Source organism: Pseudochaenichthys georgianus, chromosome 22 (assembly GCF_902827115.2).
Source record: "Pseudochaenichthys georgianus chromosome 22, fPseGeo1.2, whole genome shotgun sequence".
Lineage (NCBI taxonomy): Eukaryota > Metazoa > Chordata > Actinopteri > Perciformes > Channichthyidae > Pseudochaenichthys > Pseudochaenichthys georgianus.
This window is the reverse complement of record NC_047524.1, coordinates 12,158,347-12,173,623: the sequence shown is the minus strand read 5'-3', so window position 1 is coordinate 12,173,623 and position 15,277 is coordinate 12,158,347. Positions and strand designations below refer to the sequence as shown.

The window sequence follows — 15,277 nt, the reverse complement described above, 5'->3', positions numbered from 1 at the left end:
TCTATGTAAGTCAATGCAATGTCCTCTTTAGTGACAAAAACAGGTTTGTGTGTGTGTGCGTCGAGGTCTGAGCTCACTCAGCCCAGTCAGCCCTTCCTTTCTTCACGCCTGTCGGAAAGACTCCCCTGTCAAAGGCATGGCTGAACGGGTGCATCTCTCTCTCTCCTCCTTTCTGACTCTCCACTGCTGACTCTCTCCCATGTGAGCACAGACCACGCTTCGTGCTACCAAGTCCTCCCCGCTCTCCAGCCAAGCGAGAGAGCCCCTCTCGCCATCACCATCGCCAGAGACGGCCTCAGGACACAAATAGGACGTGACATCCCGAGAGAGGGTGAAGGTGGAGGAGCAAAAGGAGGAGGAGGAGGAAAATGTACTCTCTCCTGTCTTCCTACCCCACTGCCTTGTCTCTCTCTGTGTTTTCCCTGGGAAGGCCTACGGCTGCAGAGTGGTGGGGAAGAGAGTACAGAGTTTGTGACACCCGATGACTCATGGCGAAGACATTTGAAGAGCACTATGACCTCAATTCTGTGATTTTATGTAATCATTCGTTAGTCCACTTCGTTACTGGTTACTGCCATTTACCATTTCTCTGGGTCCTCTCTCTCTTTTTATAAAAAAATGTCTTGGTGATGATGACATCTCAAATGTGATTGCAAATTGAATTTGCTCTATTGGCATTACCCTAATTAAGTACAGTCATGCCGAAGCACGTTTGCAAGGCTCACAAATCAAATATCAAATATAATAGTTATATATATAATAGGTATTTAGACCTTTTATTGCAAGCAAAATTGCAAATCCTCAATGTAAAAATACTGCATATATACTGCATATATTTTTGACTATTGTACTGCAGTACATACGTTCTTATTAGAGAATCAAATGTTGCCTGTAAAAGCAAACAGGTTATTGAACTATCGGGGGTTATAAATTATAATTATTAATGCAAATGCTGTGTAAGCAGTGTTTAATGCTGTAGCTGGTCTGGATGTAGCTATTTTAAAATCTTTATTTTATTTGCTTATTTATACTTTTCTCATCTATATTATGGCACAATATTTAACATATTTTAAAAGATGATCACACGTTTCATATCAACTATATTGATCTTTAACTAAGCAGCCAAAAATGTAGTAAAATAAATAAATAAATAATTAAATGTAGAGAGCGTCAAGTAGAAACAAATAGTAAGTACCTCAAGGTTGTCTTTAAATAAAAGCACTTAAAGTACAACATCTCTTCATTTTCAGAATGTAAAGCCAAAAGACAATAAATGGTATGCATGGTACCGCAATTCATTTGCACAAACCTAAAATAAATGTAACTCACTGCCTCTGCACACCTGGAGCATAGAAAGCCCTTCAACATCTAAAAAATGTAAATACACTTTGAGTACTGCCGAACTGAAAGCTGCTCGGCGGTAAAACGCTGGAAACAGATAACTGTGCCTCTGCCGGAAAACACATGAAGTCGGCTGACATGATACTTATCAACTCGTCCGCAGCACCACGCTTGCCCTGGATGACCCTCAGGGAGAGAGAGGGAGTGATGGAGAGAGGACGAAGACAGAGAGATGGTGCAGAGACACGCAGGGCGAGATGGAGGGAAGTGATGAAGAAGAGTATGGGAGATTATCCAGAGGCTGATAACACACTGTAGTGAAGAGGTGATAAAAGTATGAACGATAGAATGTAATAAAAGTGTTCACGCCTTGTATGTAACACATTCATGCACATCACTGTGTGAGTGAGCTAAAAGACATGCTTTCCCTTCGTGTGTCTGCACAGAGGATGAAGAGGTTTTGTTTTTCCCTGCCCTGCTCATCTCTCTTTCTCTTCAGGTCAGGCATCCATTTTAGCTTGGCTCTAATCTTCAGCGAGCGCTCCTACATTTTGTGAGCGAGGAAGCCAACACTCCTACATTTTGAGAGGCAGAGAGGATGCACACACTTCAGTCTCGAGGCGGTGCGCTCCTACGTTGTTATTTTTTTCCCCTAGGGCAGACAACAAGTAGCTCAACATCTGAAGACCGAAAAAAACAAACCTGCATAAGATCATCTCCGCATTCTCGAGAAGAGCGATCGCCTTTTTAACGTTTCGGCTGCACTGTACTCAATATCTAAAAGATCAGTATCTCACTTAGGGAAGGGCATTTACCTCCTGGAAATTAAAAAGTTATTTGTGAACAACATACTTCTTATCATTTTTTTATTACGGGTTATTTCTTAGCCAATAGTGCCTTGTGGTTACGCTTATTAGATGTCTTCTGATCGACGAGTACGCCGCAGCAAGAACATTTTCATCTAAAGCAGACGGCATAAAAAGCGGGAGATGAGTGGAAGGGCGAATCTGACTTTGGAAGACTTTTCAAAATAAGAGACATTTGACTTGAAGCCTGGTTTCAAAACTCGCTGATGCCATGCCCCGTTTCAACAACCTCGAGACATCTAGCCCCAAACGATCCCCCTTTTTTCTTTTCCCAGCCATCATATGAACCCCTGTGCACCCCCCCTGCTTCCCCCCTTTCAAGCTCATTAAGTTAGGATGCCTTATCAGAGGCCACACTCACCCCTCCAAGGCCTTACACGCAATATCCTCGCTGGCTCGATAAAACCTATTGTTCATACACACACAGTCCTCTCGCTCTCTAACACACACAAACATACATACCCGTTCATCCATTTCTTTCTCTAACCCACCCCCACCCTGCACTCTCCTCCTAATCAACTCTTCCCATCCCTTCACTCTCACCCTCCACTCACCCCCAACAGCCCCACCTCACCCAGCTCTGGGGAGACACATTTTAGCAAAGAGAGAAGGAGGGATAGAGAGGAAAGAGAGAAGGGGAGAGAGAGAGAAGGGGAGAGGAAGAGACGGGGGAGACAGAAAGAGATGCACTCCTCCTCTGCTCTGCTGCCACAGCGGCTTGGCTACAGAAGCCTTTGATGTTCTGCAAATTTCAAATTTCATTATAGAGAACCCCCTTCTCCTCTCCCCTCTGCGTCCCCCCTCCTTCTCCTCCCCCTCTCTGCTCTCGCGCTTAAACAAGCTTTTCTGCCTCACTCGTCCTCACCCACCCCCCACTCCCCCCCAATGCTGAAGTTAAGAAACTGAAAGCCCTGCAGAAGAGACTCTTCATATGGGTTAATTATTCATTGGGCTGTGCGTGTATGTGCCAAATGTATGTCTCCGTGTGTGTCTGTACGTACATGCGAGTGTGTTTGTGAGTCATGGGCTGGCAGTGGGGTGAAATCTGGATTTTGCGATGCCTGTCTTATCTCCGATCGTCTTGGATCGCCTCCACCCACTCGCTCTTGTCACTCTACTGAACATGCACTCGCTTTCCTGATAAGAGAGTGTTGGCCTTTTAGGACACACACACACACACACACACACACACACACACACACACACACACACACACACACACACACACACACACACACACACACACACACACACACACACACACACACACACACACACACACACACACACACACACACACACACACACACACACACACACACACACACACACACACACACACACACACACACACACACACACACACACACACACACACACACACACACACACACACACACACACACACACAAGCCCTTCCTCTGTAGATATGCCATTTTCAAGCCGGGGCGTTCTTGAGACTCAGCATCAATGCGGGAAGCCAACCATTTCAGGGCAGGAAGCTGCCATTTTGGTTCAGAGCATGTCAGCTGCTTTGAGAAGATGCATGTCCCAGTGGCCCTCAGATGAAACTGGAGTGCCACTGAAGTGGTTGACAGATCGGTGGTGTCAGCAGAGTTGGGGGGAGAGAGAAGGGGAGACGAGTCTGAGAGCTTGTTCTCTGGATGTTCCTAAATGGGTGTGTTTTTTGGAGCGTCTGCTGCAAACTGGGTTATGGTTTCAGCCTTTCCCTGGCATGAAGGTGACAAGAAGATAATGCTCGATATAACTTTTGTGCCGTAACATGAACCCATGGAACCCTTGGCTGTATTTGGTGGGTTTTCACACTGAGGCTTATGGTGTAGTCACTACATTTATTAGCTAGGAATGACGTATAAAGACATTTCAAAAAGAAAAGGAAGGCCAGGTGGCATTCATTGGAATGTCAGTGGCACTATGGATATCTTATTTTAAAATTGAATATATATTTTCATCAAATATATTTTGCCCTTATATTCTAATGTTGTCATCAGACAGCATATATTTGCAAACTGATGCATGGGCACTGTAAGCTTCATCTCACCTAATATATAATAATTATTCTTAAAAATCCTTACCCTTACATACCCCCCATTTTCCCGCTGCTGGTCTATGGCCTTGTAAAGGGTAACAGGGTACAGAGTCGCTTAGATAAGCGGGGGAGTGCATCTGACGAAGAGATAGGTTGTTGTGCTCCCTATCTCTGTTTCTTATCCTATATCTAATAGAACTGCTCGGGTCTTGATAGGTTGAGTGGGGAAGTTCATGAGATCTTTCTAGAGGGTTATCAAGAATAACTTTTATCCAATGACCTTTTGCCTCTCTGTCTGTGTCTGTGTATTCGCTTGTTCCGATTAACCCAGCCAAATCTTTTTTCTTGTTTTGTATCTATATCTACGCCGGGATCCGGAGTCGAGGCTGATCCTCTTGCTGTAGTCCTGTGTCTTGGATCCTCCATCCTGAGTTCTGGATTAAGTCGTGGACTTCGGGTCGTGGCTGAACCTGTCTCTGCGGTCCTGCCTTGGGTCTCGTCATGCTGCTTCCCTGATGGCTTCCACAGGATTGTAGCTGACATCCTCGTGGATTCATCTTCTTATTACAGACACATGCATTTCCTAACATTCGGTCTATATGCTGTAAAATGTATTATCTCTTCGATTTACACACGGCATCTATTGCACGTCTGTCCGTCCTGGGAGAGGGATCCCTCCTCTGTTGCTCTCCCTGAGGTTTCTCCCATGTTCCCTTTAAACTGTGGGTTTTCTCTGGAAGTTTTTCCTTGTATGATGTGAGGGTCTAAGGATAGAGGGTGTCGTTTTTCTCATATTGATATTTTGAACAATCTGTGCTTATTGTATTTGCTGTAAAGTGTCTCTACTGTAGGCTATTTTTATTATATGTACAGCACTTTGGCTCGACCAAAAATCGTTTATAAATGTGCTATATAAATAAAACTTGATTTGATAATATCATGGATGGGCTAATGAAAGCCGTGAACCTTTTTGTTTTACCTTTTTTTTACATTTTCACAGGATCGTCATCAGCAGATTTAATTTCCTCAGTTGTTACAGATCTTTTGCAGGGGATTTTATATATTGTCTAAAAGTTGAGTTTCAAAGTTTATTAAACAGATTTTTATATCAAAAATGTATTTATTAACAAAAACAATGATTAGGTATTCTAACTTTTTATGAAATAACATATTATAGAATGTTAGATTATTTTATTAACTGCTTTTTACAGGGGCAAGAAATAATTGAAAAACTAAACTTTATGACAACATTGGTGAGCAATGTTGTCATAAAAGATCTGTAACAACTAAGGAAATTAAATCTGCTGATGACGATCCTGTGAAAATGTAAAAAAAAGGGAAAACAAAAAGGTTCACGGCTTTCATTAGCCCATCCATGATATTATCAAATCAAGTTTTATTTATATAGCACATTTATAAATGATTTTTGGTTTGGAAGTTCTCACAACTTCAATTAAGTGAGAACGAAGCAAACTCCTTTCTGATAACAAGGATAATTTAATATGGCTAAAAGCTCCAGCATAGCTACACAATTGACTTAAAGTGCAACTATTTTTATTAAATTCTGCATTTAAGGCAAAATGTATTTGCAGCATTTTCATTTGATATCAACATATTTGGGCCTGACATTTGCAAATCGTGTTTTCAGCAATGCATATATGAAGCATGCACTTTAATTGAATTCACATTTGCCACATCCACTCCAGATGTGATTTTATGTGTGTAAAGACTGTGATATCCACGGCTAATAAACCTGTGTGTGTGTGTGTGTGTCAGTCATGGCCCTCTGATCTGATTGCCTTCCTCTTTTTCTTTCCTCCCCAGGGTCTCAGCTGCCACTCCTCTTTCACCTCTGACCCCAGCCCAAGGCCAAGGTTGGGAGGTTGTCGCCATGGCAACATGAGCAGCCCTGTGGCCCGTGACTGCTGACCCCGAGACCCCTAAGTAACCATGACGATCATAATTTGCTCCCCTCTGCCCCCTTCCAGATTGTCCATGAATACCATTTTGAGCGAGGGGAGACAAACAGACCAAACGTGATGCGGGGATCAATGGATAGATGGACTAATAGATGGACGGACGGACAGATGGATGAAAGAACAAAAGGGCGACGCGTGTGCCATTGAAAGGACGAGCTTTAGAAATGAGTTTTGATGACCTCTTGACCCTCTTCCTCTCTTAAGTTAAACAAAAAGGGTGTCACCGATTGGACGTAGATTGGGATCAACTCAACTGAGGTGGCGTTGCTTGACTAAACAGCATCAAACTCTGAGAGGTCACCACTCCAGAGACTGGCTTTGAATCCTTATTCAAATAACTGGGACAACTCCAAACTGCAGCCAAGCCACGCTTAACGGAAAAACTATTTTTGAGATGACAAAAGGAGGTTATGCTTATTCCACATTTTGTTACCGTTAGGATCCAAAACACAAAAACCTACTGCTGAAAGTCATTAAAGAAGAGTGTCTATCTGAAGCCTTAACGGTGAATACACTCGGATGACATTTTTTATTTTATTTACTATTTTCTGACATTTTAAAGACCAGTGTCCAAGGTGTTTTCTTGTATTGTATGTCCAAAAATATTCAATTTAATATAATATCAAACAGAAATATTTAGAAGGGGCTAAAAAGAGCATTTTAAGCCATTTGGCATTCAAAATGTTAGAATAATCAATAGTCAATAAAGCTGGGATTTTTTCCCCATAGATCGACTCTTTGAGTAGTCAACTAATCGGGGAAGCTCAAGCTATACAGAATACAGTTTTTTCTTAACCATTATTCACACTTTTTAGCAGATGCTCAAACTCCAGGCACAGGTTTGCTTATAAGGGAAAACATGTGTGAGGTATTGATGCGTGTGTGTGTGTGTGTGTGTGTGTGTGTGTGTGTGTGTGTGTGTGTGTACTATACCTGCTGGAAGGCCACTTTGCTCTTCAATGCGAGACCCTGTTGAGTGGGGTTGGATGTGTAAATGGCTGAACGGTATTGAGTACCTCGATCATTCTGCTGCCTCATACCTGCACAAACACACAGGGGAAATAAGACACCCCACAAATAAGCAAAACTACAGCAATCACATATATATATCACAAGATATCATTTGCATTTAAAAGGTTTTCACAATTATGTCATCATCCTGCATCTTGAATTCATGAGGACGAATGAATTCAGAGATCACAGCAGATGTAGGCTTTCATTAGGGAGGCCTGCGGTGTGTAGGTGTATGGGCTCGAGGAGGTGGGTGTATTTCCTTCTTCTTTGTCTTCTCTGTGGCATTGTCAGAATTTTCATCAGCTTTACATCAGTGTGTTTGGAGGAGGCCCAAGCCTAGTGTACCTTAATTAGGGGGCCAAACAGCCGCCATCACATCATGCTTTTCAGAGGCTACACTCCTGAGCAGCTCTGGCATCTGTGGACCTCTCCATGGCAGGCTTTGGTTTGCCTTTATCTCTCTTACTCGGTCTCCCACTCAGCCTTTGTTTCTTCTCTTCACTGAAAAGCGCCATTCTTCTCTTCATCTATCCTTATAAATCCTTGTCTTAGTTAATCTTTGGCCTCCTGTCATCGGCCGTGTGTGTTCTTCTTTAAAGCTTTTACAGCTTTGCTTTTCTGCCTGCAGCAAAAGTGGCTTAGTTCACTTAAACAACAGATCCCCCCCCGTCTTCCCTGCCACTTAAGTTGGTCAAACTTTGTCTATTTTTCAGTGATTGCCAAACATCAGTGGTATATATGAAAGGCTACAACAATGGAGGAAGTGATACTGCTTCTGTCTCAGAACTTTTTTATATGCAGTCTATTTTCTTGTCTCTTTTAAAACAAAACTGTATGCAGTGTCTTTTATGCAACAGTATAACTGTATTTGTGTTCTCCTAGCGTCCATTTCTTCTGATCTTCCAATAAAAATTCTACTTTTACTTTGTGACTATGTTAGCAAAAGCTTTCCCTTTTTTTACACATCAGACGAAGTATTTTTTCCTGTAAGATCAGCTCAGAAAAAAGGTTTGTTGCCCATATACGTTTTCACATGTTTGACATTTAGTCAAAGATCATACTGTAAGTGACACCTGGTAATATCTTCCATGTTGTTCTCTTGTTATATTGTGAAAACAGATTTTCACTGACAAGCTGTAGGCACACGATGCCGGCATCTCCCTGACACAGTGATCTTGTTCTCTTTAGATTAAATGTTACCTTCCATCATGGTGTCACAATGAATCTGTGCCACAGTCTGTTCTGATATAATGGCTATAAGTATTCATCTGGTCTTCATTCAAATCAGAGCCGACAAGCCCGCTCTCAGACACATACTGAATGCCTCAGAGAATTTGCTTCACTGAAAATGTCCTCAACAATATTAAATAGTTGAGTTGTTCAAATATGATAAAACAGTATGTTGTATGGAGTAACCCCTTAAACAAATGTGTTTATATCAGTCTCTGTCCAGAATCCTGTTACGTTCTTTAAAGTATTTTCTACGGTGCAATTTACCTTTGAAATCTTAAATAGCAGCCGTGAGCCAGCTGACATCTACATCACCTCATACTGACTGGCACTGTCAGCCCCTCCACAATCTCTGTCTTAATTTTTCTCCTGTTCTAAACCTTTCACACATCTTTCCCAAGCCCATTGTTTGTCCCGTAACAAGATCTTTACTACAACAGTTATCGTGGTGTCTGTTAGAAGCTCCACTTAAGCCCAGAGGGCCAGGTCTTGACATGCTCACCAATGTCGTGGTCCGAGGTTGTCATTTGTTTTATTTGACTGGCTGCCAGACTTCATGAAGGCATGTCTGATCTAATATGAGCAGTCAAACGTCAGGAGGTGAAAGCAGAAATAACAGCCAAACATAACCTGCATTAGTATTAATTATTAGGTTTAGTTTATGTCTGTTATGTGGTATTGTTAATTAAACTGGAAACAACAGGAGGCTGAGTTGGCGCTACATTACTAGGACTAGAGTTGAATGGCCCAAGTATGCGGCAAGTGAGAGATGAGTTTGAGATTACATAAGGTTTATGTAAGGTCTGCATCCTTCGCTGTTGGCAATCATAGGCAATAAGTGTATGTTGTGGTCGATTATTATTTGACAGGAGGCTTAGTTTGCCCAAACTTCCTTTGCCCCAACAACTATTAATTCAACCAGTTACCATGTCAGTTACAATGCTAATATGATGATGGTACGCAGGTATAATGTTCCTTAACACTTCAGAATGAATCATTCAAATGCCACTTGAATGTCCGTTATGACAATCCATCTAGAAATATTATTCTGAGCCAAAATGGTGGACAGACCCACCGACCACCATGGCCATCCACAGGGTCATGCTGCTGGTTTGGCTTAAAACATCGGATTTCTTATTCTACTATTTCATATATTTTTTTAATTGAATTCAAAAGTATTGTCTACATTGTGCTATTCACAGTACAACCCACTCTCTCATTTGTCTCTCTCTGTCTTTGCATCCATGTCTACCCTCACCCTCTTTCTCTCCATCTCTGCAGTGCTGGATGTCGGCCATCTTGCCCCCAGCGCTGTTGTTCAGTGATGAGGCTAATGGTGGCCCCTCCATCAAAGGCCACCGAGCCTCTCTGCCATTGGCTCTCCACCAGAGCCTTTATTCTGATTGGCTGGCTGGCAGAAGTCTTGTGGCTTTACTACTCCCTATGACCTTCCCTGCTGACCCCGAGGTTCTGACCAGCTCAAACACACACAAACTGGAACGATTTTGTGTATACATGTGCAAGATCATATATAAAAAAATCATGCATGTTAATCATGAGAGGAAAACCTATATATCATATATCATGCAATGATTTTCTACATTGCAGGAAAGGTAGACATTTCATTTATCATATAAGAAAGTAAACGCAACAAATACATCACAGAGAAATGGTTAATGATATGGAATATCAAAGAAAAGTCAAGAGACAAACACCCTTGGGTGGTAATAGCTGCTTCCAACACAAAGACCATTAAGATGAATCATATCTTAAGAAAGCCCTTCACCGTCAGACAGGGAGTTACTCCCCAATCACACCACCCAAAACATCATCCTAGGTTTTGTCTTTACTAGGGCCAAAACAATGCCCATAAGCATTCAGTCAAACAACGGCAACAAATACCACCCAAAAAACTCAGATTCCCCCCGTATGCCTACGCCGTCTCTCTCTTGCTTTCTCCATTTTTAACAGCCCCCTTCGTTATTTTCTCCATCCATCAAAGGCGGCAGTAATTATTAATGAGAGCCTCCCTGTTCTCTCTGCATAATGCATGAGAGCCTTGCCTCTGAAAGCAGAGGGTAATGGGGGGTGGACAGAAGGGGAGGGGCTACGGGTCACATACACACACACACACACACACACACACACACACACACACACACACACACACACACACACACACACACACACACACACACACACACACACACACACACACACACACACACACACACACACACACACACACACACACACACACACACACACACACACACACACACACACACACACACACACACACACACACACACACACACACACACACACACACACACACACACACACACCGCCTCTCGGGGTCACTGACCTACGCCCACAAAGCCAAAAATATTAATTAATATACCCTCCTAAATAAGAAAATGTAAAAGTAGCCCCGTCAACCCAAGTGCTAAAATCAGACAGAGTGGGAGGTGGTGGCGTGTCTCACGTCTCAGAGGGAGTGGGTGCTCTCTCCAGCAGACGTTCATGCACAAACCTGCGTACACAAACGTACATGCATACTTTTTTTGTGCTTGTTGCGTTTAAACCCGCTGAGATTTCTTGCAACTCTGTAAAATCTCTTCGAGTCCCGGCAGAAAATGGCACAGCTCAGCTTGTGCCTGCTAGCATGTTGAGGATAAAAGCCTGTCATATCTTCCACTTCCACCTTCATTCTTTCTGCAAATTGTGCTCGCTCAACTTTTGTCTTTAGCTATTTCCTTATTTCCCTTTCACTCATTTTTAATACAGGCATATATCTAAAAAAAAAAAATATATATATATATGTGTGATTGTGTGTGTGTCGAGGGGTGGTGACAGAAGCAAGCACTAAGCAAAGCCAAGCTTGTGTTTTTAAGTTGCATGCTTAAAACAAAAAAAAAGAGATCCAACAGTATGAAGGGACGGTAATCAGATTAAAAGGGATGCTGGTAAAGAACCGCTAAAGAGGAGGAAGGAGAAGATGAAGAGACAGAAATATCAGGTGGCATAGAGCAAGAGCAATGTACCGATGCGTGACGCTCCTCTACAGAAGCGGTGGCCTGACCCGCGCTTATTCTCCCTGGGCGTCTTTTTACACAACGATCCTTCATCCGTTAACGACTGTAAGAGCTGAGATTAGCCTCACCTCTCCACCTCTCTATGTACCGTCCCTCCTTTCCCTCTGTTTCATTCAGCTACTTTATCTCAGCACTCAAGAAGATGTAAAACAAGAAAAAGGTTGCAAGTAAGGCAAAAAATTACTTTAATTACAGAGAGGAAAGAATACAAATGTCAGCAGTTAGGCTTTTGTCAGAGTCCGCAATTAAAAGATGTTTCTGCATAATTGGTGACTTTTTGCATCCTTGTGAGCTTGGAGGAAAAACATTTGAAGTGAATTTGGAATTATTGCACTTGGCATTGCGTACCAATTAGACTGCAGCAGAGTGAGCACTAATGAACAATCTGATGTTTCTTTTTTCGTGTCATTTGATCTCCTTGTGCCTCCCCCTACATCCTTTTCCCTACACTGTCACACAATGTAATACTTGTTCTCGAGAGAGAACCCAAACCCTGCCCTGCCCCCAAGATGAAATATCAGTGGGAATTATTTGGTGTTTTTTACACTGATGGGAGTCTGACCAACTATCGCTATTTCTACTATTCTGTCAAAAAAAGTACACCGCAAATGAAAAAATCAGAAAGAAATATAATGCCTGGTAACTGCAGTCGTCCATCTCATGTGTGTGTGTTTATGCGTGATAGTACTCAGGGTTGTGCCGTGCCCCGCGGTCCCGTTACGACTGTGTGCGTGCCAGCAGAGCCCTCTCCTCCTCTCCCCTCTCAGCTGCTATTTTTGCCCTGTTCTTATGTAAGCTGCTCCTGACGCGCTGGAGACAGAGGCAGAGTACGGAGTTGGGATGGTGAGAGCATCCCCAGTGGACACGCACATACTCGCCTGCACGTGCAAACACACACAAACACAGAATATATATTCTAAGGGGAGTAAATATGTGACATATGCAAACATACAAGGCAACACAGAGAGCAATGCGCTGCTGGCTGTCAGATGGTGACACTACACATACAAAGGCACCCTTAAACCAACAGTAGGACTGTGTGTGTGCCTTGGTAATAGTACCATATGCCTGTATACATGACTTAGGTGCAGATCATGTAGATTACTGCGGTAACTAGTCGTGTCTTTTAAAAAAATCTGTTATATCTCCACTTGGCTGCCTTTTTTATTCTCTGCTGGAGCGGTGCTCTCTAACGTGATCACTTCATGGTTCTGGGCATGTTGTCAGAGCACTGTGACTCTGGCCCTTACACTGTTTATTTTTAGTTGCATCTAAACCTAACAAAGCTTGTTATACTGTTGTACTCAAATCAGTCCGAAGTTAAATTCCCCATATCTGATGTCATATGTTAAAGTTTGGCTATAAAAATATATATAAGGATTATACTTAGCAGTTTCCCCACATGCTGCACGTATATGTATACATGCTTCAATCAATAGGATCTGTCTCTAAATCAAATGTACATATCACATAATAATTTCGAATGCAACAGAAATGTTATCCAATGAGCATTGCTGCAGATCACTACAATAATATACAAACATCCTCAATTTTCGGTAAAAAGCTGGTTTCACTTCCCTGAAGGCAATGTTTTTATAAAACGCTACTGATTTTAAACATCTAATTCTTCTGAACAAAAATATTTCAACTCAATATAAACACTCAAATGACTCCCAATTTTTGACAAATTGAAATGAATGCTGAACATATTTAGGCTCCGCTTGCATTTGTGTGTTATTTGGTGTCAATCATTAAAATGCAGAACACCGTTGGAGAGGTGTCTGACTCTAATCAACTATAAGCTCAAGTTAGAATCTTTTAAAACTATCTTCCTCTTTTCTAACATGTATTTTTCCCTTTCGTTCTTATCTCTACCAACACGCCCCCCTCGCTTTCAATGTCATTTCTCCTATATTGTTTCAATGATGTTCTTATCTGTAAGCATATTTAATTTCCATGCAATGTGAACAAATGCACAAAAAAATCTGATAATGTTAAGCTAACAAAACTAAATAAATAACACAGAGATTCAAGTTATAAAACGTAGATCTTCAACATATTCAAACAGAGACGCATAACTCAACCCCCACAGCGTGCACACACGTGCCGCAATCTCCATAAATTAGGACTGTCAGTGTGTGTGAGGGCGTAATAACTGACACCTGGTAATGAGTACGCCATTTTCAGCCAACCAGCGGAGAGGAAGTGGTTGGGTTAGAAGTGTGGGGGTTGCAGAGGTCACAGGTCAGGGGTCAAGGTCACCTCCTGCGAGGTTTGGCTTTAGATGGCGGGGGGCATCCCTAAATTGAGGGATGTAGTGACACAGCGGGTAGCCCAACAGGGAATTGGCGTGTGTCGCAGCCAGCTGGGGTGAAGATATCATATAAGGAATATTCATGCTAATTTTAATTGTCAGAAAGTAACTGCCACCAGCGTGACTTGGCAGATGGAAGACAGCTTGATTTATCTCTATTTTCTGATCCGACCACGTCTGTGTGCATGTCTGATAAGCCATTGTTATATTCTATGTGTTAGGATATTTTTGTTGCTGAAGAGTATATACCATTAAGCAGAAACTACACAAGGCAACTTTTAAGGAAAAAGCGTAAATGGAGAAAAATGGCCACCATCACTGTTTTTGGAATTGCCCTTAACCACCTCAAATACCTGTAATATATCTCCTTTCTACCGTGTGACTGCAGTCTACCTACAGGGGTGAACGTGCATGTACGTGCCAACGTTATCAAATGAGGAACGGCCGCTTCGGCCATCGTAGCCGCATTTGTGTTTTTGTGTCTTTTGCCGTTCCCTGACGCATCATCAGCAGCCTACACCATAAATACTGCATGGCCTCAATAAATAGAGAGGATGGAGGGAACGTGGAAAGAGGAAGTAAAAGGAGAGGGAAAGGGATGAGTAGAAAACAAAGAGGAGGGGAAAAGCCTCAGTTGTTGAGGAGAAGAGTGGCAGAGTGGGGGAAATAGGAGGATGGGGGAGGATGAGGAGCAGGGAGGAGAGAGTGACTAAGAGATAAAAGTGGAGTGAGTGGATGCGAGTGTGTTTGTGTGATGAGTGAATGGCCTCGGGGAACGCTGCTCTGAGGATGTTCTGACGGGCTCCGGGGCCTCTTGCTCACTCTCTTGCTTTGCCCGTTGCAAAGAGGACAGGGGGGGGGGGGGAAGGGGGGGTGGGTTTAGGTGCAGGTGAGACAGTTGAGGTAGGGAAGACAGGAAGAGAGCGGGAAATAGTGTAAAATTGATGAAGGAAAGAAGCAAAAAGGTGGGACAGGAAGGGGGACATCGCAGAGTTCATTCTATGGAGCAGATAAAAGGGTGGCGGTGCAACTTGGGGAGAAGCAGAAGAGAGAATGGAGTGGTGGGCAGGGCAAAGAAGTGGCAAGATAAGATCCTTCAATCCTCAACTGGGAGCGATGCGGCCAGTGGGAACAGGGAGTGAAACAGGGCCTGTGTTCTGCAACAAGGAAGTATCCATTAAACCGACTGCCATGCGCGTGTGTGCAGCCTCTGTGTGTGTCGTGCCTATTCGCATTAACGCACAAAGGAGTAAAGCTGTCTATGAGTAGGCATAATGAGCACTTGTGCATAATGTGAAGTGAACAGTATGCTCGTGTTTGGAAACGTGTGCACAATTGATCTGCAGTGTGTGAAAGAACAGCAAGATGTGTTCGCATCTCACCAG

General features: G+C 42.8%; 1 protein-coding gene across 1 annotated transcript in view; it reads right to left on the bottom strand.

The window, feature by feature from the left end:
* Positions 1-15,277, bottom strand: part of msrab (methionine sulfoxide reductase Ab) — a 31,144-nt gene that overhangs the window by 3,877 nt on the left and 11,990 nt on the right. Inside the window, 1 exon segment of the mRNA XM_034111987.1 lies at positions 7,170-7,276. Coding sequence (XP_033967878.1) covers positions 7,170-7,276 — 107 coding nt within the window.